Source organism: Natator depressus, chromosome 19 (genome assembly GCF_965152275.1).
Source record: "Natator depressus isolate rNatDep1 chromosome 19, rNatDep2.hap1, whole genome shotgun sequence".
Taxonomy (NCBI): Eukaryota; Metazoa; Chordata; order Testudines; family Cheloniidae; genus Natator; species Natator depressus.
The window spans coordinates 12,749,370-12,773,785 of NC_134252.1; the positions used below are offsets into that span (position 1 = coordinate 12,749,370).

Genomic DNA, 24,416 nt, shown 5'->3' on the forward strand with positions numbered 1-24,416 from the left:
TGCTGGATTCAGCTACCTGAACAAACACCCTCCATTGCCCATTCAGACCTGAATGTAGCCTTTCTATCAACATGAGGTATTGCCCTGTTTTACAGCACAGGTTCTCGGCCTATTTTGGATTATTTGCAGACTGGAGACAAAAGCTGAGACGGTGATCCTGCTAACCTTTAACCTGCCTTCACCCTACCTCTTTCTATGGCGTAATTCCAGCAGCAGGGGTTTCCTCGTATAGATTCATATCTGAGCAGTTAAAGTGAAAAATTCGAGACAGACTGACAAGCAAACATCTAAATGCAGCTACTCTCAACCGGCCACAGCCCAACCTTTATGCCCATCTCCCTCGTTTCCAAGAAACAATCCCCTCCCCTCCCACTGAGAATCTAACTCAGACATATAGAGCAGAATGCAGGGTGAAAGGAAGGGGAACCGAACAGCACAGGATAAAGCAAAAAAGTTGTTTGATCAGGACAATTTTAACAAATGATCCAGTTAGTCAGAGTCTCTAAAAACCAGGGCCCACTGCATACGCACCTATCTCGGATCACATTGATTGTTTTGATGCCTAAAGCTGCTGCAATCTGAATAACAGCCTGTCCCACGCCACTGTTGGCTGCGTTCTGGATAATGGAATCACCTGCAGCGAAATAAAGAAACCCAAATCAGCTCTGGCTTGAAGCAAATTTAGTGCTGGAGAAAGGTGCGGAGACCTTCAGTCTTCAGGGCTGAGAATATGGTCAAGAATAGGTACAGCACAGCCTGCTGCAAGGCAATCTTCCCTGACACTGTCCCATCAGCATGGCTTATCCCTGAGACTGCCCAGTGCTAGCTCGGGTCAATAGAGGCGGTGGGTTTTGATTCAGAGATGTTTCCAAGAGCTGAACTAAGACTCACCAACTTATTTCATACAGGCCCTCGGATGGGAACAACCTTTCAGCCACGAGGACCACATTTAAACTAATGAACTACAACTGAAAGACTTAATTTTTTCATGATACATTCCTATGAGAATTTCATTCACCTTTACTAAGACTTGCTTGGATTGGCTCTGATTTGTTCCCAGGAACCTATTATAACCTGCTGCTTATTTCCTCTAGGCTGGCAAGAAGGACTTGCATCTGACCTAGAACCTTGAAGGCACAAGATACTGATCATAAACTTTGGCCCTCATATCAAGTCATTCATTCATTCATTCAAGTACTTCACTAACACTCATTTAGCCTCAGAGGGCAAGCTCCTTGGGCAGAGGCTGTGATGGGGGCATCTAAAACTCCAAGCTGGCAGTGATAGGTGTAAGGGGAACCAGAGAGCCTAGTTAGCCCATTCTATGGCACCTGGAGGAGAGACAGGTAATGAAGGATTAGACCCAGCTGGGGAGAACCAGGCTGCATGGTTCCTAGAAAGAAAGGACTGCAGGGCAACAGGGGGAAGGACTCAGGAAAGAGGTAGTTGGGCATTTCCTCTCTCTGGAAAAGGAACCATCGAGAGGTGTGCAGGAAGGAGCATGTGCCCTGAAAGGAGAAGGAAGCTGGTTAGGAGACTCCAGGGATGCAGTCCCAAGGGTCAGTAGCTCAAGATCACCCATGCCACTGGAGACTAAACCCTGAGGCAGTGCTCTGTAATAAAGTGAGGAAGATGCAGAGCCTGAGAGGCGGTGAAGATCTGTGGAGGACTGAGCCCAGGAAGGGTGGAAAAGTTTCCATTCCTTCGAGTATGGACGCTGTTACCCTGACAGGGTGGGACTCAGTGTCCCCTGGCCAGAGGGCCAAGTCATCCGCAGACCACCGACGTCCGGAGAAGGCGGGTGAGGCAGAGGGGCTGCAATGCTGGATCTCACTGGGAGGAGGTGCTCTAGGATAGCGAGTATGACAGGGACCATAGCTTCAGCTGTGTTTGGGCAGCACGTAGCACAATGCTGACCTGTCCCTGACTGGGGCTCCCAGGTGCTATTGCAATATAAATAATAAATAACTCTGAACCATCAGGTAAGAAAACATGTGCAGAGGCTTGCCAGAGGCCATGCAGTCCATGGCAGAGCTGGGGATAAATCCCAGAGTATGGGTTTGGGAGATAGGACTATAACTACTCAATATTAGTACTTTCCATACAGAAGAAGGCAGAATTTTATTTATGCACATGGATAAACTGTTAATTAGAAGGAATTTATAAATTCTGTTAACTTGTTTAGGGTCAATATCCAAGGATGGGATGTTCCACTGGAGTGTAAAAATCAGCCACGTGTTAGGAGGATTACACAGCATAGGTTAAGAGATGTACCTGGCCCCAAGGTCTCGAAATCAGCCAGCATCCGATAGGCTGTGCAGGGGTTGACGCTCAAGGTGGCAGCACACAGCAAAGGGATGTCGCGTGGGAGTTTCACCAGGCTTTCCTCACTGAACACTGCATCCGTTCTCCATGTTCCTGGTTTAAAGGACAAGGCTTATTCAAGCTATGAGAAGCGTTAGAAAGATGCAGGCAAGTTGAGTGAGTAACCGCTTAGGCAAAAGTTTTCAGGCCCAATGAAGTTGGAGAGATAAATGTGGCCTTGAGATCTAAGCACAGGCTAGGGAGGCAAGACTCCTGAATTCCAGTCCTGGTTTGGATACAGATTCCATCTCTGTCTATAGGCAAGCCACCTGAAGCTTGATTTCCCAGAGGTGCTAAGTAGCTATGTACATAGTTAATGTAGCTCTCCAGGAAATGTGTATATCTTGTCTGGTGTGCACTGAATGAGGTACGACACTGCAGCTGCCTCTACTAGCTTGGCTAGCACAACTCATTCCTATTTAGGAATCTGTCCCTCCTGTGTAATTTTTATTTTTATAAGTTATGTCTGCACCAAAGAAAAAATGAAAGTAGTCAAAGAACTAGTCCTCCCCGCAAAAACAGAAAGCTGCTTTAAAATGCAACAAACAGTTAAGGTTGCTAGTTAGCAATGATGCAACTACCTATCATTCAAAAACAATAAAAGTGGTAAAAAATAGGGTTTACTATAGACCACCAAATCAGGAAGAGGAAGAGGTGGATGAGGCAGACACTCAGACACTTGAGTGTCTGTTGCGGGGACAGTTTGACCATGTGCTTGATTGATTGTTTGAAAAGTGTGAATTGGGAGTGCTTTGTTCCAGGTGAGCCTTGAGTGGGCCTGACTGTTATAAAAAGCCAGTCAGCTGCAAACCAGCTGAGCTGCAAAGAGCAGAGAGGCTAACAGAGGGAGTTTGCCTGGGAGTTCGCGTGGGGAGAGCCCACTGAAGCTTACTTCTTGCAGGCTTCTCTGAGTAGTTACTACAACTCCTGAGGAAGCTCGTAGAAGGAAGGTAATATGGATGGGGAGCGTTCAGCTGTTGTGATCTGCACTGGATGTGCCATGTTGGTCTTTCTTCCACAGGACAGAAGCGACTTTGTCTGTACAAAGTGCGAGCTGGTCTCCATATTGGAAGAGAAAGTTCAAGGTCTGGAGAAACAAGTATCGACCCTGTGTTGCATAAGAGAAAGTGAAGATTTCCTGGACAGTCGTCAGGATATGCTTCTGCGGACACAATGTTCTGAAGATGCAGGGCAGGCTGTGCAGCAGGGACAGGAGGATGGTGAAGAAATTTGGCAGCATGTGACCTCCAGAAGAAGAAAGGGGAGCGTCCATATACCAGCAACGCAGATACAGGTAAGCAACCGTTTTCATGTTCTCTCTACAGGTACTAATGTGGAGAGTGGACTAGATGATACATCTGAGGGAAGGGAACAGAAGCAGACTCTGCCGATTGGAAGGCATGAGATGCACTGTCCTAGGGTTGGGGGTTCCACGACCACCGCTCCCAAGAGAAGGAGGCGGGTGGTGGTGGTCGGGGACTCTCTCCTCAGGGGGACTGAGTCATCTATCTGTCACCCCGACCGGGAAAACTGAGAAGCCTGCTGCTTGCCAGGAGCTAGGATTCATGATGTGACGGAGAGACTGCCGAGACTCATCAAGCCCTCGGATCGCTACCCCTTCCTACTTCTTCACGTGGGCACCAATGATACTGCCAAGAATGACCTTGAGCAGATCACTGCAGACTACGTGGCTCTGGGAAGAAGGATAAAGGAGTTTGAGGTGCAAGTGGTGTTCTCGTCCATCGTCCCTGTGGAAGGAAAAGGCCTGGGTAGAGACCATCGAATCGTGGAAGTCAACGAATGGCTACGCAGGTGGTGTCGGAGAAAAGGCTCTGGATTCTTTGACCATGGGATGGTGTTCCAAGGAGGAGGAGTGCTAGCCAGAGACGGGCTCCACCTAACGAAGAGAGGGAAGAGCATCTTCGCAAGCAGTCTGGCTAACCTAGTGAGGAGGGCTTTAAACTAGGTTCACCGGGGGAAGGAGACCAAAGCCCCGGGGGAAGGAGGTAAGCGGGCACATGGGATACCAGGAGAAAGCACGAGCAGGAGAGCGTGAGAGGGGAGGGCTCCCGCCTTATACTGAGAAAGAGGGACGATCAGTGAGTTATCTCAAGTGCCTATACACAAATGCACGAAGCCTGGGAAACAAGCAGGGAGAACTGGAAGTCCTGGCACAGTCAAGGAATTATGATGTGATTGGAATAACAGAGACTTGGTGGGATAACTCACATGACTGGAGTACTGTCATGGATGGATATAAACTGTTCAGAAAGGACAGGCAGGGCAGAAAAGGTGGGGGAGTTGCATTGTATGTAAGAGAGCAGTATGACTGCTCAGAGCTCACTTATGAAACTGCAGAAAAACCTGAGAGTCTCTGGATTAAGTTTAGAAGTGTGAGCAACAAGGGTGATGTCGTGGTGGGAGTCTGCTATAGACCACCAGACCAGGGGGATGAGGTGGATGAGGCTTTCTTCTGGCAACTAATGGAAGTTACTAGATCGCACGCCCTGGTTCTCATGGGAGACTTCAATCAACCTGATATCTGCTGGGAGAGCAATACAGAAGTGCACAGCCAATCCAGGAAGTTTTTGGAACGTGTAGGGGACAATTTCCTGGTGCAAGTGCTGGAGGAACCAACTAGGGGCAGAGCTCTTCTTGACCTGCTGCTCACAAACTGGGAAGAATTAGTAGGGGAAGCAAAAGTGAATGGGAACCTGGGAGGCAATGACAATGAGATGGTCGAGTTCAGGATCCTGACACAGGGAAGAAAAGAGAGCAGCAGAATACGGACCCTGGACTTCAGAAAAGCAGACTTTGACAACCTCAGGGAACTGTCAGGCAGGATCCCCTGGGAGAATAACATGAGGGGAAAAGGAGTCCAGGAGAGCTGGCTGTATTTTAAAGAATCCTTACTGAGGTTACAGGGACAAACCATCCCGATGTGTCGAAAGAATAGTAAATATGGCAGGCGACCAGCTTGGCTTAACAGTGAAATCCTTGCTGATCTTAAACACAAAAAAGAAGCTTACAAGGAGTGGAAGGTTGGACAAATGACTAGGGAAGAGTATAAAAATATTGCTCGAGCATGCAGGAGTGAAATCCGGAAGGCCAAATCATACCTGGAGTTGCAGCTAGCAAGAGATGTTAAGAGTAACAAAAAGGGTTTCTTCAGGTATGTTAGCAGCAAGAAGAAAGCCAAGGAAAGTGTGGGCTCCTTCACTGAATGAGGGAGGCAACCCAGTGACAGAGGATGTGGAAAAAGCTAATGTACTCAATGCTTTTTTTGCCTCTGTCTTCACGAAGAAGGTCAGCTCCCAGGCTGCTGCACTGGGCAGCACAGCATGGGGAGGAGGTGACCAGCCCTCTGTGAAGAAAGAAGTGGTTCGGGACTATTTAGAAAAGCTGGACGAGCACAAATCCATGGGGTCGGATGCGCTGCATCCGAGAGTGCTAAAGCAGTTGGCGCATGTGATTGGAGAGCCATTGGCCATTATCTTTGAAAACTCATGGCGATCGGGGGAGGTCCCGGACGACTGGAAAAAGGCTAATGTAGTGCCCATCTTTAAAAAAGGGAAGGAGGAGGATCCTGGGAACTACAGGCCAGTCAGCCTCACCTCAGTCCCTGGAAAAATCATGGAGCAGGTCCTCAAGGAATCAATTCTGAAGCACTTAGAGGAGAGGAAAGTGATCAGGAACAGTCAGCATGGATTCACCAAGGGCAAGTCATGCTTGACTAATCTAATTGCCTTCTATGACGAGAACTGGCTCTGTGGATGAGAGGAAAGCAGTGGACATGTTATTCCTTGACTTTAGCAAAGCTTTTGACACGGTCTCCCACAGTATTCTTGCCAGCAAGTTAAAGAAGTATGGGCTGGATGAATGGACTATAAGGTGGATAGAAAGCTGACTAGATTGTCGGGCTCAATGGGCAGTGCTCAATGGCTCCATGTCTAGTTGGCAGCCAGTATCAAGTGGAGTGTCCCAAGGGTCAGTCCTGGGGCTGGTTTTGTTCAATATCTTCAATAATGATCTGGAGGATGGTGTGGATTGCACCCTCAGCAAGTTTGCAGATGACACTAAACTGGGAGGAGAGGTAGATACGCTGGAGGGTAGGGATAGGATACAGAGGGACCTTGACAAATTGGAGGATTGGGCCAAAAGAAATCTGATGAGGTTCAACAAGGACAAGTGCAGAGTCCTGCACTTAGGACAGAAGAATCCCATGCACTGCTACAGACTAGGGACCAAATGGCTAGGCAGCAGTTCTGCAGAAAAGGACCTAGGGGTTACAGTGGACGAGAAGCTGGATACGAGTCAACAGTGTGCCCTTGTTGCCAAGGCGGCCAATGACATTTTGGGATGTATAAGTAGGGGCTTTGCCAGCAGATCGAGGGATGTAATCATTCCCCTCTATTCGATATTGGTAAGGCCTCATCTGGAGTACTGTGTCCAGTTTTGGACCCCACACTACAAGAAGGATGTGGAAAAATTGGAAAGCGTCCAGCGGAGGGCAACAAAAATGATTAGGGGACTGGAACACATGACTTATGAGGAGAGGCTGAGGGAACTGGGATTGTTTAGTCTACGGAAGAGAAGAATGAGGGGGGATTTGATAGCTGCTTTCAACTACCTGAAAGGGGGTTCCAAAGAGGATGGATCTAGACTGTTCTCAGTGGTACCAGATGACAGAACAAGGAGTAATGGTCTCAAGTCGCAGTGGGGGAGGTTTAGGTTGGATATTAGGAAAAACTTTCACTAGGAGGGTGGTGAAGCACTGGAATGCATTACCTAGGGAGGTGGTGGAATCTCCTTCCTTTGAAGTTTTTAAGGTCAGGTTTGACAAAGCCCTGGCTGGGATGATTTAGTTGGGGATTGTTCCTGCTTTGAGCAGGGGGTTGGACTAGATGACCTCCTGAGGTCCCTTCCAACCCTGATATTCTATGATTCTATGAGGCAATTCTAGAACAAATAACAGAAATATCCAAAACACAAGACCTGGTAGTAATGTTAGACATGAACTACGCAGACATCTCTTAGAAAAGTAATACAGCAAAACACAACATTTCCAAGAAGGTTTTGGAATGTACCAGGGATAACTTTTTGTTTCAGAAAGTGAAGGAAGTAACCAGGGGGACAGCTATTTTAGATTTCATTCTGACTATCTGGGAGGAATTGGTTGTGAATCTGAAGGTGGAAGGGAATTTGGGTGAAAGTGATCGTGAAATGATATATTTTGTGATTCTAAGGAAAGGCAGGAGTGAGCAACAGAAGAAGGATGATGGACTTAAAAAAAACGCCAGTCTTTATCAAACTCAGAACTGGTAGGTAAGGTTCCATGGGAAGACTAAGGGAAAAGAAGTTCAGGAGAGTTGGCATTTCCTCAGTAAGACAAAGGCACAACTGAAAATTATCCTGATGCAAAGGAAAGATAGGAAGAATAGTAAGCAGCCAATATGGCTCCATCAGGAGCTCTTTAATGACCTGAAAATCAAAAAGGAATCTACAAAAAGTGGAAACAGACAAATTGCTAAGGAGAAATACAAAAAAAAGCACAATCCCGTTGGGACAAAATCACAAATTGCTAAGGCACAATATGAGTTACACCTAGCAAGGGATATAAAAGGAAATAAGAAGAGGTTCTTTAAATAATTCAGGAGCAAAAGAAAGACAAAGGAAAGTGTAGGTCCTCTACTTAGTGTGGAAGGAGAACTAATAACTGATACATCAACAAGGCTGAGGTGTCTAATGTCTATTTTGGTTCAGTCTTCATTAAAACAGTTAATGGTGACTATATAGTTAACACAATTAATATTAACAAGGGGAAGGAACACAAGCCAAAATAGGGAAAGAACAAGTTAAAAAATATTTGGATAAGTTAGATGTATTCAAGTTGGCAAGGCTTGATGAAATTCATCCTACAATACTTAAGAAACTGTAAGCAATTACCTTTCAGAATTCCTGGATTGTACTGGAGACAGTTAACCAGAGCAAAGTGAATATACCCCACTAGGGAAAATTACTCTACTTCCTACAGACGAATGATTTTTTTGAAAGCCAATATAATTAATGCTTTTAGAGAGAAGAGCCCTTTCATTCAACTCTGAATTAACTCAATATTCACTTTTGCCTACGAGTATTTACCGTCTCCCATTATGGTTTATGCATTTTATATACACTTGATTCAGTAGAATCTTCTTAACTGGAACCCCCTCAGTGGATTGTTCACCTTCCTGATTAAGTAGAAAAGCCATTTGAAATGAAACAGGCACAGAACTGATGGAACTGGCAAAAGGTGGCCAGAAAAGTCAGAGTGGCCCAAGAGACATTTGTTTTAAAACCCCCCACATTTTTACTGAAAGATTCTTAAGACGACAACAGCAGCTACACATCAATAAACTTGTTTATATCATACTTGACATGCCAAAGCCTTTAAACAGGTGCAAAAGAGGAATAATGGCATTCACAAATGACACTGCAGCTACTTCTGGGGAGGAATGTGATGCGGTAACCTTACGCAACAGGTCAGGATGCAAGTAAAAAAAAACATCATATCCAGCTTATGCTATAGAAAGTAGAATTTAGAATGGAAAAGGGTGCAAAAGTGTCCTGGGATCTTCATTTACCAAGAGTGGTCTTGATGCCTGATTTTATGTACTGACTCAAAAGAACTAGTGCTAACTACTAAGCCACTAACACCACTCCTTGCAGCACCTGGATTTTCTCTGGCCATCTCCCATTTATGCAGACCAGAACTGGCTCTATTTAGCTTTGAAATCTGATGAGATCACAGCCTGAGTCAGTATGGCTGCATCAAATAAAGCGTTCTAAATCCTTAATAGTATAAAATAGGACAAGAACAAAGATTAAAGCAGCATAAAAACAGCTCTGAAACTGAGTGCCTTATGCAACTCCACTGGCTACACAGATGCTTCTCGTTAGAGACAATATAACCTATTACATTTGCAATTTGACTAATATGGTGCTAAATGGATTCCAACTGCTGCTTCCCTCGCCTGGAACATTCTCTAATGGAGTTTTGTGTGTGTGTGTGTTTTTTTTAAAATCACATCCGATTATATGTAATTGCTGTAACTAAGCTGTGTACATGACTGAGGCTGTATCAAGCTAAAACAGCACTTCAGAGAGTAACAATTTTGCTTCAGGACGTCACATTACCTCCAGGTATTTTAAGATCCCACAACCCTTCTGTTCAGAGAGTTAAAGTATGAGCTCATCAGGCAAAGCACATGGGTGTAAGCTGCAGAGGAAGGATGCTTTGTGGTTAGGACAGTACACTAGGGAGATTTGGGTTCAATTCCCTGCTCCACTCTGTGAGGCAAGGTGGGTGAGGGAATATCTTTTATTGGCCCAACTTCTGTTGGTGAAAGAGAGAAGTTTTTGAGCTACACAGAGCTCTTCCTCAGGTCTGGGAAAGGTACCCAGAGCGTCACAGCTAAATACAAGACCAAACAGATTGTTCAGCATAAGTAATTACCACATACTCTAGGGGACCATTCGAGGTGAAGTGGCTTGTTAACACCCCTGTAGTCACAGGACAAAAAAAGGGAGTTAGTGGGCAACAGATTGTTGTAGGAAACCATAAACTCAGTGTCTTTATTAAAACAATGATTTTTAGCATCTAGTTATCTTCCTGTGTGATCTTGGACAAGTGACTACAGTGGAAGATGGAGCTGAAAACTCACGCTGTGCCTCAATTTGTCCCTCTCTGAAGTGGGGATAATACTTCCCTACCTCACAGGGGTTTTGGGGGATGGATTAATTAACGTTAAGGCCACAGGAACACTCAGATTTCCAGGGATGGTTAGAACAATGGGCTGCTTCCGACTTTATTTTAAACAAATGAAGTTTTTAAATACACTAAGCATAATTTGGTTCCCTATAGGAATAGAAATGTTTTTGTGAATATCTGTTGCCAGTGAAAGGGGTGTTTGGGTTTAAACATCTGAGGGTAAGCAGTTACTGGTTGCAATCCTACCCACAGCATATAGGCAATCGTCTAATGGTTAGAGCAGGGGAACGCAAACCAGAAATCCTGGGTTCTCGTCTCAGTTCTGCTCTGTGACTAATTCACCAGGCTAAATCATGCCTCAGTTCTCCCCTGACTCTATCTGTACACAGAGATACTTATCTATCTCACTAACATTTGTGAAATGCTTTAAGATCTGTAGATGGACGACACCAGAGAAAGGCCGATGGGCAGATCCTCCGCTGGAATGTACTGCCCTAGCTCCACGAAGTCAACAGAGCTATGACTATTTATGAGGATTTATGTAAAAACCTCACCAAGTTCTGCATCTGCTGGGATAACCCAATCCCCAGGCTTCACAGAAGTCACATGACTGCCAACTTCCACCACTTGTCCAACGCCTTCATTCCCTCCTACTGCAGGCAAGTCAGGGAGAAGGGCATAAGTCCCTGTAAGAGGAGGAGAATTATCACAGCAAACTGTTCTCTCAACTTCTGTTCGCTAAGGCCTGGTTCTACACCCCTGCAGCTCTGGAATCCAGCCCTAACTCCTGTATACAAATTCCCTAGGGGACTCATTAAAGTTTTGACAGTCGGTTTGTGTAATTACTCATCTGACAACATGTGGCTAATCAACAGGTATTCCACACACATTTCAGAAATGGAAGGAAAAAGAAGCTGTTTGTAAGCAAAAAGTCAATTCAACCAGAGAAACCGAGATTACCTTGGATCATGTTGATGTCTGCTGGATTTATAGGGGCTGCCAGCATCTTCACGTGAACCCCAGAATGGCCTAGCTCAGCTCGTTCTAGATCCTTTAGTCTAAACAAAGAAACATACAAATGTTAATACCACTGAATTTTGTATAACAAGTGTTCTAAGCACAAAGTGTATCCTAGAACAAAGGCCATCCCATCCCATCCCACCCCTCCATGGCTTGCATGGCGTGTTAGACTTACATTATGCAGCAAGGAGTCCCCAGTTATGCAGTACTGCCTTCCCCAAGACTACAGTGCTCCCCAGGCTAATCAGCAGAGCTCCGCTTTCCTTCCCTTTTGGAAGGAAAGACTTGAATTCCTGATCCACCAATTCACCCCAGTATCTGCTAGTACAGCCAATAACAAGCACATTGGTTTGTTTCTCCTTAGAATGAGCAGTGGCTGTGTTCATACCCCCCCGACATGACTGGAGTGGTTCATACCTCTCAGAGACATTGTCAGGAAAGAGCCTGAAAAGTCATTTGCACTGATGGGCATTTTTTTTAAAAGGAAAGTTTAGGACTTTTCTGCATGGGGAAGAGGTTTTCAGTATAAACTAAGGTGTGAATTTAAACCAATATAATTATACCTGTATAACCTCCTGTGTGGACACTCATACTGGAATACGAGTATGTTTTTGCAGTTTAGATTATGTTGCTTGGAAAGGGGTTTAAGTTAAACCAAAAACAAACAAAAAAAGCCACTTATACTGGAAAAAGTGTTCACATGGTGGTAGGGGTGGGGGTGGGTGTTATACTGGTATAAATGATACAACTTTCCCATGTAGACAAAGCCTTGGATTCTGCAGCCACATAACTGTAAAGGGGAACTTACTGGCTTTACAGAGCCACACAACATACAGAGGTATTGGCAAGGTGTAAAAAGATGCTTTCAGATCAGACGCAAGCCAAGTTAGATACACACAGGAGAGCTACTCCAGAAAGCAGGAGCTACAAAGGCAGCTCTTGCACCAATAGCAGTGAGATAATGGAAGGAGACACAGAAGCCCAGTGCTAGATTACTGCAGATGGGTCAACTGGAGCAAACCCAACAAAGGTTTTAAAAACCAGGGCATTTTCTAAAACTGTCTGTGTGAACACTGAATTCTCTTCACAGCTCGTCCTGTGCTGGCAAAGTTTTTTCCCCCCTTTAAGCTGCATGGCTGGTCTCTCCTGGGTTAGTGGTTCTGTTGTGTGGTTGCTGGTGAGTATTTGCTTCAGGTTGGGGGGCTGTCTGTAAGCAAGGACTGGCCTGTCTCCCAAGATCTGAGAGAGTGATGGGTCGTCCTTCAGGATAGGTTGTAGATCCTTGATGTGGCACCGTAGAGACTAACACATTTATTTGAGCATAAGCTTTCGGGAGCTACAGCTCACTTCATCAGATGCATGCAGTGGAAAATACAGTGGGGAGATTTTATATACACAGAGAACATGAAACAATGGGTGTTACCATACACACTGTAACCAGAGTGATCAGGTAAGGTGAGCTATTACCAGCAGGAGAGCCTAGGAACCTATCCTTGCAACAAAGCCCGTTGCCAACTATGTCCACATATCTATTCAGGGGACACCATCACAGGGCCTAATCACATCAGCCACACCATCAGAGGCTTGTTCACCTGCACATCTACCAATGTGATATATGCCATCAGGTGCCAGCAATTCCCCTCTGCCATGTACATTGGCCAAACTGGACAGTCTCTACGTAAAAGAATAAATGGACACAAATCAGACGTCAAGAATTATAACATTCAAAAACCAGTCGGCGAACACTTCAATCTCTTTGGTCACTCGATTACAGACCTAAAAGTGGCAATTCTTCAACAAAAAAACTTCAGAAACAGACTCCAACGAGAGACTGCTGAATTGGAATTAATTTGCAAACTGGATACAATTAACTTAGGTTTGAATAAAGACTGGGAGTGGATGTGTCATTACACAAAGTAAAACTATTTCCCCATGTTTATTGCCCCTCTCCCCCACTGTTCCTCAGACGTTCTTGTCAACTGCTGGAAATGGCCCACCTTGATTATCACTACAAAAGATTTCCCCCTCTTCCCCCCACTCTCCTGCTGGTAATAGCTCACCTTACCTGATCACTCTTGTTACAGTCTGTATAGTAACACCCATTGATGCATGTTCTCTGTGTATACAAAATCTCCCCACTGTATTTTCCACTGCATGCATCCGATGTAGCTGTAGCTCACGAAAGCTTATGCTCAAATAAATTTGTTAGTCTCTAAGGTGCCACAAGTCCTCCTTTTCTTTTTGCGGATACAGACTAACACGGCTGCTACTCTGAAAGCTGCACGAAGATTTTAAGGGGGCTGACAATGAAACAGTGCATTAAAGCAGTGGTTCTCAACCAGGGGTACATGTACCCTGCAGGTACACAGAGGTCTTCCAGGGGGTACATCAACTCAGGAAGATATTTGCCTAGTTTTACAACAGGCTACATAAAAAGCACCAGTTAAGTCAGTACAAGCTAAAATTTAATACAGTGACTTGTTTATACTGCTCTACATAGTATACACTGAAATGTAAGTACAATATTTATATACCAGTTGATTTATTTTATAATTATATGGTAAAAAAAAAAAAGAGAAAGGAAGCAATTGTTCAGTAATAGTGAGGCTGTGACACTTTTGTATTTTTATGTCTGATTTTGTAAGCAAGTAGTTTTTAAGTGAGTCATAACTTGGGGGTACGCAAGAGAAATCAGTCTCTTGAAAGAGGTACAATAGTTTGGAAAGGTTGAGAGCTACTGCATTAATGCATCTGTCGAGACCTGGGCTCATATTCTGACTGGGTCACAAATGAAACAAGAGTTTACACCAATGTTTGTAGGCCCTGAATCAACAGGACTTAAGCACAGTGTTTAGCCCTTTGCCTTCAAAGTCATTTGTCCACATTCCAAAGCCACCATACACTGGGTTAATTCCTCCTGTGGTGTAACCAGCTTGTTCAACCAGGGATGACTGTGGCCCAATTCTGTCATGGACAGTTGGCTCCTCCAGAGTGGCCCAGGCCTAGAATCGATCTTGGTCAAAAAAGGGAAGGGCTGGGATTCTCAAAGCAAACTCAAATCCTTGAGGTAGGATCCCCAGGAAATAAGTCCAACAGACTAATTCTTCTGACTTTTCTGCTCTCTCCCCTCTCCCTTGGCTCAAGCCTTGTTTGTGACCTGCAGGGTGTGCAGGCTCAAGGATTCACTTGAAGATGGACATGCACTTTAAATCTTTCACAGGGTATCAGACACAACTGTGCAATGGTTAGCAGGAAATTTAAATGTTCCCAAGGCAAGAATATTTAGCAACTGCATAGTACTGTGTTCAACAGAACAACAGTAACTAATACATTCTCACAGCGCCCCACTGAGGGAACTTATCCCCATTTTGCAGATGGGAAAATTGAGGCATAGATGTTAAGCTGGTGGTAACTCCAGGATTTTAGAACACAGGAGCTCCTGGCATCCAGCACAAGGCTAGTTTCACTGAACCACACTATCCCAAGTCAGAACTGCGCAAAGCCTGCTGAGCTCAACCAAGGACAACAGGAAGAGAGTTACATAGGCAGAGTTAAGGGAGATATAAGGATGTCTAGGGCTGGAACTGCAGCTAGTTATGTGGGTCAGGAATGAAGAAAGCTGACATGGGGAAACCATGCAGATCTTTCAGTCCCCAAGGCTATTATCCGCACAGTGTCACAAGGATTAAGTTAATTCACAAATTAAAACATTTACTGAAGGGATACAATTCTGCAACACACAACAGCCACCGCAGATAGAGGGGACAGCTTTGAATTTCCTGGCATTTGTGGGTTCAGTCAGACCCTTAAAACTTTGTCTACAGAGGGGAAACGGTGGCAAATTTCTGTAGACAAGGTGGTTTTAGTGTTAATATTAACAGATTTTTTGTATGTTTCACTTCTAGACAAAGAGAGCCCAGGCAGCTGCCGGTGCGAACGCAGACCAGAATTATTGGAATTACGTTTGACACGATGCCATTTCAACAGAATTGTTAAGGCTCTTCCATTGAAGCTATAATGACTCCATTCAAAGCTGTAAGATCCCAGTGATTTAAATCAACAGATCATGGACACACACAATGGCTCATTTACAGCCATTAGTGTCAATGGGAATGTATGCATGCACAATAAGTACATATATCAAAGTTGGTCTGGATAAAGGTAGCAGGAGTCCTGCATAGCATCTGTGCTCCACTCAGAGTGGTTTTATTGCTTGGCTCTGCTGGGAATTACAGATCTGTTTGGAGTTAATTGGTACACTGCATCTATCGCCCTTGTGGGAGGCTGTGGATGGCTGTTATGTGCACCATACAGTTTTCACATAGTTTATTTTACCTGCCTTGCTAAATGTCAAATGTTTCAGTTTGTATCTTTTTCCCCTCATTGCCGCTTCAGTTCTACTCCTTTCCCTCATTTCACGGAGATAATGAAACAACAGTCTTTTAAAAAGGGACTTCTGTCCCATCTTTCCTTAAGCAAAACTCCCACTGAAGCCAATGGAAGTCCTGAGACTGCAAAGAATTCAGGATCAGATCTGATGCTTACACAGGGACATGTACTTTAGTTGGGGCACTGGAGGAGGCATTCATGGCAAAGAGCAGCAGTTTACTTTTATGTGGCTATTTTGTAACTGTTTATGCTAAAGGTAACATTTTCTCAACAGGAAAAATAAAGTTTTTGAAAATACATTTGCTGCATATGCACCCTTGCTGCTTTTTAAAGTGCAATATTTTGACTATTTAATTTCTTTGAAGTTTCCTTGGGCTCTGACCCACATTATAGATGAAAGGTCTGCATAAAAGTCAAAGGCCATTATATTGCTATGTAAGAGAAAATATGACAACTACAAAAGTAGGTGGGACATGATACACATCCTTCCAGCTTGTTAGATAAGCTGGAAACATCCACCACAGCAGCTTCCTTCTGAGGATTTCAAAGCACCATTAAATATTAAGCTTCACAACATCCCTGGAAGATAGACAACTATATCCCATTTTCAAGTGAGAAAGCTCTTAGAGGTTAAGTGTTTTGCCAGAGTTTACATAACAAGGCTATGGGAGATAACGGAAAAGATCACAATTGATTCAATCATATGATTTAACCTCAAATCACATTTCCTTTTAAATCAGTGGCTGGCATCTCAAAACAAACCTACGCCACAGCTAGAATCATGCCATCTAACCAGATTCTGACACGTTTATAACTAACAAGGCCTGACACACCTGTATGCTAAACCAGGTTAGCATGTCCACAGTTAAGCTGCACACGCTTATTTGCATCACTGGGTTTGGGGAAAGCTGGGAAATCAGAATCTAGAAATCGGCTGCCAGTGCCAGAAGCAGAGGATTGTGGGCGTTGCCCCTCCCACAATACAGTGCAGCCATTTTGGGATGTAGACGTACTAGCTAAACTTATTACACACTGGTCCTAGCTATACAGGGAATCCCATTAGAAGCCAGTAGAGAAGTAATCCTATGTGAGCCCTTAATCTAAAATTCAGTCTGGAACAAGATTTTACAATTAATTTATAACTCCCTTGAAAAAATGGGTTTATAATGGAAATGCTGTCAGACGATAATTACAACAGTACTAACAGAGCACTGCTATAATCACCCAGCTCTGGCATTATTATGACATCTAGCTGAATAATGGTCACTAGCCTTAACTAATCAGGAAATGGTGTAAGAAATCCATTGCTTAATCTAGGAGATGTGGGTCGCATGTTTTACTGATAACATTGCACTTGCTTTGGTTTCAGGAGGAAGTTGCATATGGTAGCGGCACTGGCACTTGCAGAAAGCAGGACAGGATTTTGAGAAACGGAGAGCCAGATCATCATTAGGCAAGATTTACTCTTACGCAAGAAAGAGGGAAAGAGCTTTAGTACATTTGTTAGATAGCTATCGTACATCTTCTTCTTTCCTCTCTTTGTTTAAGGGTATGTTTACCCAGTGGGTGTGAAACATGTTCTAGCTCAAATCCCTTACCAGCCACACAGAAAACCCTTGAATACGTACCTATATGTCCCCAGAACACACACCTGCTGGGTCATCTAGGGATATAGGTACAAGCGCACAAAGCTAGGATGTTTTCTCCAACACCACTCAGAAGGAACAAATTATGAGCCCACTCCTTACTCTGGCCAGGCTCAAGTGAAGAGCACAAGAGTGGACCCAGAATTCTCAAGGATCACAGCTTCAAGGCATTTAGGGCATACTAGACACCTGCAACTGCCATTGACTTCAGTGAGAGCTGAAGCCGCTCAGCAAAGCCCCGATCAAGAAGAATGTGAAGCACTTTCATACATTTAAGCAGAAGGGGGGAAAAAAAAAAGAAAGAGAGTCAATCCCCGAACTTTAAGATACCAGAGAAAAATGCCCTTTCTTTGTAAAATGTGACTAAGTGATAAGGACTTGCTTTCAGTCTAAAGATTTCTTCCCTTCCAAAGGCCACATTTTAGTAGATTTTACCATACATCCAAGTTTAACCCTCTCTCCTCAAAACATAATCTCTAGTTTGCAGTTTTCGAAGCAAAAGCCTGTATTACAAATAAGCAACAAGTTCTCACTTAAAAGACTATTTATTTCACTACGGTCAAAGGAGTTTTGGTTTGAAAATACAGCAGCTGGTTTGACATCTTTTTAATTCTAGCGGAAAGTTATCATGGCTTAAAAAGTTTGATTATCTTCCTTTTACTCCTGGGGAAGAGAGTTCGGAATCATCACACCTACTGGTGTTATATCTGACAAAGCAGACTGAGCCCTGGTCTACACTAGGACTTTAGGTCGAATTTAGCAGCATTAAATCGATGTAAACCTGCACCCGTCCACACGATGAAGCCCTTTATTTCGACTTAAAGGGCTCTTAAAATCGATTTCCTTACTCCACCCCTGACAAGTGGATTAGCGCTTAAATCGGCCTTGCCGGGTCGAATTTGGGGTACTGTGGACACAATTCGACGGTATTGGCCTCCGGGAGCTATCCCAGAGTGCTCCATTTTGACTGCTCTGGACAGCACTCTCAACTCAGATGCACTGGCCAGGTAGACAGGAAAAGAACCGCGAACTTTTGAATCTCATTTCCTGTTTGGCCAGCATGGCAAGCTGCAGGTGACCATGCAGAGCTCATCAGCAGAGGTGACCATGATGGAGTCTCAGAATCGCAAAAGAGCTCCAGCATGGACCGAACGGGAGGTACGGGATCTGATCGCTGTATGGGGAGAGGAATCCGTGCTATCAGAACTCCATTCCAGTTTTCGAAATGCCAAAACCTTTGTCAAGATCTCCCAGGGCATGAAGGACAGAGGCCATAACAGGGACCCGAAGCAGTGCCGCGTGAAACTGAAGGAGCTGAGGCAAGCCTACCAGAAAACCAGAGAGGTGAACGGCCGCTCCGGGTCAGAGCCCCAAACATGCCGCTTCTATGATGAACTGCATGCCATTTTAGGGGGTTCAGCCACCACTACCCCAGCCGTGTTGTTTGACTCCTTCAATGGAGATGGAGGCAATATGGAAGCAGGTTTTGGGGACGAAGAAGATGATGATGATGACGAGGTTGTAGATAGCTCACAGCAAGCAAGCGGAGAAACCGGTTTTCCCGACAGCCAGGAACTGTTTCTCACCCTGGACCTGGAGCCAGTACCCCCTGAACCCACCCAAGGCTGCCTCCTGGACCCAGCAGGCGGAGAAGGGACCTCCGGTGAGTGTACCTTTTAAAATACTATACATGGTTTAAAAGCAAGCATGTGAAAGGATTACTTTGCCCTGGCATTCGCGGCTCTCCTGGATATACTCCCAAAGCCTTTGCAAAAGGTTTCTGGGGAGGGCAGACTTATTGCGTCCTTCATGGTAGGACACTTTACCACTCCAGGCCAGTAACACGTACTCGGGAATCATTGTACAACAAAGCATTGCAGTGTATGTTTGCTGGCGTTCAAGCAACATCCGTTCGTGTGTTATCCTCAGGAGAGTGAGATATAATCCATGGTCACCTGGTTGAAATAGGGTGCTTTTCTTCAGGGGACACTCAGAGGAGCCCATTCCTGCTGGGCTGTTTGCCTGCGGCTGAACAGAAATGTTCCCCACTGCTAGCCACAGGGAGGGGGGAGGGTTGAGGGGGTAGCCACTCGGTGGGGGGAGGCAAAATGCGACCTTGTAACGAAAGCACATGTGCTATGTATGTAATGTTAACAGCAAGGTTTACCCTGAAAGAGTGTAGCCAGTGTTTTATAAAATGTGTCTTTTTAAATACCGCTGACCCTTTTCTTTTCTCCACCAGCTGCATGTGTTTCAATGATCACAGGATCTTCTCCTTCCCAGAGGCTAGTGAAGATTAGAAAGAAAAAAAAACGCACTCGAGATGAAATGTTCTCCGAGCTCATGCTGTCCTCCCACACTGACAGAGCACAGACGAATGTGTGGAGGCAAATAATGTCAGACTGCAGGAAAGCACAAAATGACCAGGAGGAGAGGTGGCGGGCTGAAGAGAGTAAGTGGTGGGCTGAAGAGAGGGCTGAAGCTGAAAGGTGGCGGCAGCGTGATGAGAGGAGGCAGGATTCAATGCTGAGGCTGCTGGAGGACCAAACCAGTATGCTCCAGTGTATGGTTGAGCTGCAGCAAAGGCAGCTGGAGCACAGACTGCCACTACAGCCCCTGTGTAACCAACCGCCCTCCTCCCCAAGTTCCATAGCCTCCACACCCAGACGCCCAAGAACGCGGTGGGGGGGCCACCGGCCAACCAGCCACTCCACCACAGAGGATTGCCCAAAAAAAAGAAGGCTGTCATTCAATAAATTTTAAAGTTGTAAACTTTTAAAGTGCTGTGTGGCATTTTCCTTCCCTCCTCCACCACCCCTCCTGGGCTACCTTGGTAGTCATCCCCCTATTTGTGTGATGAATGAATAAAGAATGCATGAATGTGAAGCAATAATGACTTTATTGCCTCTGCAAGAGGTGATCAAAGGGAGGAGGGGAGGGTGGTTAGCTTACAAGGAAGTAGAGTGAACCAAGGGGCGGGGGGTTTCATCAAGGAGAAACAAACAGAACTTTCACACCGTAGCCTGGCCAGTCATGAAACTGGTTTTCAAAGCCTCTCTGATGCGTACCGCACCCTCCTGTGCTCTTCTAACCGCCCTGGTGTCTGGCTGCGGGTAACCAGCAGCCAGGCGATTTGCCTCAACCTCCCACCCCGCCATAAACGTCTCCCCCTTACTCTCACAGATATTGTGGAGCACACAGCAAGCAGTAATAACAGTGGGAATATTGGTTTCGCTGAGGTCTAAGCAAGTCAGTAAACTGCGCCAGCGCGCCTTTAAACGTCCAAATGCACATTCTACCACCATTCTGCACTTGCTCAGCCTGTAGTTGAACAGCTCCTGACTGCTGTCCAGGCTGCCTGTGTACGGCTTCATGAGCCATGGCATTAAGGGGTAGGCTGGGTCCCCAAGGATACATATAGGCATTTCAACATCACCAACAGTTATTTTCTGGTCTGGGAATAAAGTCCCTTCTTGAAGCTTTTGAAACAGACCAGAGTTCCTGAAGATGCAAGCGTCATGTACCTTTCCCGGCCATCCCACGTTGATGTTGGTGAAACGTCCCTTGTGATCCACCAGAGCTTGCAGCACTATTGAAAAGTACCCCTTGCGGTTTATGTACTCGGCGGCTTGGTGCTCCGGTGCCAAGATAGGGATATGTGTTCCGTCTATGGCCCCACCACAGTTAGGGAATCCCATTGCAGCAAAGCCATCCACTATGACCTGCACATTTCCCAGGGTCACTACCCTGGATATCAGCAGATCTTTGATTGCGTGGGCTACTTGCATCACAGCAGCCCCCACAGTAGATTTGCCCACTCCAAATTGATTCCCAACTGACCGGTAGCTGTCTGGCGTTGCAAGCTTCCACAGGGCTATCGCCACTCGCTTCTCAACTGTGAGGGCTGCTCTCATCTTGGTATTCATGCGCTTCAGGGCAGGGGAAAGCAAGTCACAAAGTTCCATGAAAGTGCCCTTACGCATGCGAAAGTTTCGCAGCCACTGGGAATCGTCCCAGACCTGCAACACTATGCGGTCCCACCAGTCTGTACTTGTTTCCCGAGCCCAGAATCAGCATTCCACAGCATGAACCTGCCCCATTAGCACCATGATGCATGCATTGGCAGGGCCCATGCTTTCAGAGAAATCTGTGTCCATGTCCTGATCACTCACGTGACCGCGCTGATGTCGCCTCCTCGCCCGGTATCGCTCTGCCAGGTTCTGGTGCTGCATATACTGCTGGATAATGCGTGTGGTGTTTAATGTGCTCCTAATTGCCAAAGTGAGCTGAGCGAACTCCATGCTTGCCTTGGTATGGTGTCCGCACAGAAAAAAGGCGCGGAATGATTGTCTGCCGTTGCTCTGACGGAGGGAGGGGCGACTGACGACACGGCTTACAGGGTTGGCTTCAGGAGGCTAAAATCCACAAAGGGGGTGGCTTTACATCAAGGAGTAGTTCAGGCAGGACTTCACGGAGGGTTCCAATAAGAAATGGTGCACCTAAGTTATTGTTCTTATTGGAACAAGGAGGTTAGCCTGGCCTCTGATTGATACATGGCTAGATCTACCTCGCTGCACCTTCTCTGTGCGTGACTGCAGTGTGACCTAGAGGAATGAGTCCCCTAGACAGGGGAGGAGGCAAATGAGTACAAAACAAATCTGGTCTATTTCTTGTTTTGATCCACTCCATCTATCTTTTACATCTTTGGCTGGCAGCAGACGGTGCAGAAGGACTGCAAGCCATCCACATCTCATGGCTGCTCGGCAGAAGTTGGTACAGTACGACTGCTAGCCATCGTCATCTCTTGCCTGCCCGGCAGAAGATGGTACAATACGATTGCTAGCCATCGTCATCTCTTGCCTGCCCGGCAGAAGATGGTACAATACGACTGCTAGCAATCCGTATTGCCTGCCTGCTCACCATTAGACGGTTCAATACAACTGACTGCAGGACTAAAGAGAATGACCTGGTCAAGTCACCAAAAATTTAGTCCCTGCGCCCATGTCTGCCCAGGCGCTCCCAGCTGACGTGGCCAGGAGCACCTCGGACATGACGAGGACGGCTATCAGTCATACTGCACCGTCTGCTGCCAGAAGGCAATGGGTTGCTGCTACTGTGTAGCAATGCCATACCGCGTCTGCCAGCACCCAGGAGAGATACGGTGACGGTTACCTGAGCAGGCTCCATGCTTGCGGTGGTATGGCGTCTGCACAGGTAACTCAGGAAAAAAGGCGCGAAACGATTGTCTGCCCTTGCCTTCACAGAGGGAGGGAGGGAACGGGGGCCGGACAATATGTACCCAGAACCACCCGCGACAATGTTTTAGCCCAATCAGAGTGCTCCATTGGGCTGCTCTGGACAGCACTCTCAACTCAGATGCACGATTGTTTGCCGTTGCTCTGACGCAGGGAGGGGCGACTGAGGACACGGCTTACAGGGTTGACTTCACGGAGGGTTCCAATAAGAAATGGTGCGCCTAAGTTATTGTTCTTATTGGAACAAGGAGGTTAGCCTGGCCTCTGATTGATACATGGCTAGATCTACCTCGCTGCACCTTCTCTGTGCGTGACTGCAGTGTGACCTAGAGGAATGAGTCCCCTAGACAGGGGAGAAGGCAAATGAGTACAAAACAAATCTGGTCTATTTCTTGTTTTGATCCACTCCATCTATCTTTTACATCTTTGGCTGGCAGCAGACGGTGCAGAAGGACTGCATGCCATCCACATCTCATGGCTGCTCGGCAGAAGACGGTGCAATAGGACTGCTAGCAATCCATATTGCCTGCCTGCTCACCATAAGACGGTTCAATAGGACTGACTGCCGGACTAAAAAAAATGACCTGGTCAAGTCACTAAAAATTTAGTCCCTGCGCCCATGTCTGCCCAGGCGCTCCTGATCGACCTCACACAGGCGACCAGGAGTACCTCGGACATGACGAGGACGGCTACCAGTCGTATTGTACCGTCTGCTGCCACAAGGCAATGGGTTGCTGCTACTGTGTAGCAATGCCGTGCCGCGTCTGCCAGCACCCAGGAGACATACGGTGACGGTTACCTGAGCGGGCTCCATGCTTGCGGTGGTATGGCGTCCACACAGGTAACTCAGGAAAAAAGGCGCGAAACAATTGTCTGCCCTTGCTTTCACGGAGGGAGGGAGGGAAGGGGGGGACTGACGATATGTACCCAGAACCACCCGCGACAATGTTTCAGCCCCATCAGGCATTGGGATCTCAACCCAGAATTCCAATGGGCAGCAGAGACTGCGGGAACTGTGGGATAGCTACCCACAGTGCAACGCTCCGGAAGTCGACTCTAGCCTCGGTACTGTGGAAGCACTCCGCCGAGTTAATGCACTTAATGCACTTCTGTGGGGACACACACACTCGAATATATAAAACCGATTTCTAAAAAACCGACTTCTATAAATTCGACCTTATTCCGTAGTGCAGACATACCCTTAATGTCACATCTACTTAACACAAACAGTTCCTGTCTAGGTACTTGAAAGATTTTAGTAGTCAGCTAGTCTTGGATGGAACCCCCCCAAAAAACAAAAAACTTTTTAGCTAAAAAATGTGATTTAGGGTCTGTCAGTGGGAGATTCAGCCTCCCATGGCATCACCAGTCCTACACTCAGGGGCCAGAACTGCCCAGATACTCGACTTGCACAAAGAGAGGATGTGATCTGCAATGTTTTGATAGATCTGCAAAAAGAAAAGGAGTACTTGTGGCACCTTAGAGACTAACCAATTTATTTGAGCATGAGCTTTCGTGATGCATCCGATGAAGTGAGCTGTAGCTCACGAAAGCTCATGCTCAAATAAATTGGTTAGTCTCTAAGGTGCCACAAGTACTCCTTTTCTTTTTGCGAATACAGACTAACACGGCTGCTACTCTGAAACTTGATAGATCTGGTCGCTGTTATATTTAAAGTGTTCAACATTCCCCCTTCAACAAAAAGAATATAAAGTGTTTTAAGGAAGCCTGTTAGGGGGCTTATTCCTTCACCCACTTACTTCCCTGGTCCTTCTCGCATGAACAGAGAGCAACAAGACCCGAAATCCAAAGGTGCAGACAATTCGATGTTTATTGGGGTGAACTTCCAGCAAGCATGATTCCAGTTTCCTTCCTTAGTGTCCCCCTTCCCAGCTCTGACACCACAGAGCCTTACCTGTGTCCCTGTTCCCATTCCCCCGCTTAGCAAAACATGATTCCAATTTCTCCACCCCCATTCCCTGTTCCCATTTC

General features: G+C 46.0%; 2 protein-coding genes across 4 annotated transcripts in view; one reads left to right on the plus strand and one right to left on the minus strand.

The window, feature by feature from the left end:
- Nucleotides 1-15,730, plus strand: part of LOC141974716 (putative transmembrane protein 244) — a 44,294-nt gene extending 28,564 nt beyond the window's left edge. The window contains exon 7 of the mRNA XM_074934677.1: nucleotides 15,040-15,730. The gene's annotated coding sequence lies outside the window, so the exon portion shown is untranslated. The remainder of the gene's footprint in view (nucleotides 1-15,039) is intronic.
- Nucleotides 1-24,416, minus strand: part of MECR (mitochondrial trans-2-enoyl-CoA reductase) — a 38,031-nt gene that overhangs the window by 7,538 nt on the left and 6,077 nt on the right. The window contains exons 2-5 of one of the 3 annotated variants that reach the window (XM_074934674.1): nucleotides 11,075-11,172; nucleotides 10,669-10,800; nucleotides 2,275-2,418; nucleotides 532-634 (exon numbers count right to left, since the gene is read on the minus strand). In XM_074934674.1, the coding sequence (XP_074790775.1) occupies nucleotides 532-634; nucleotides 2,275-2,418; nucleotides 10,669-10,800; nucleotides 11,075-11,172 (477 nt within the window). The remainder of the gene's footprint in view (nucleotides 1-531; nucleotides 635-2,274; nucleotides 2,419-10,668; nucleotides 10,801-11,074; nucleotides 11,173-24,416) is intronic. The other 2 variants (XM_074934675.1, XM_074934676.1) reach the window with 2 other exon arrangements.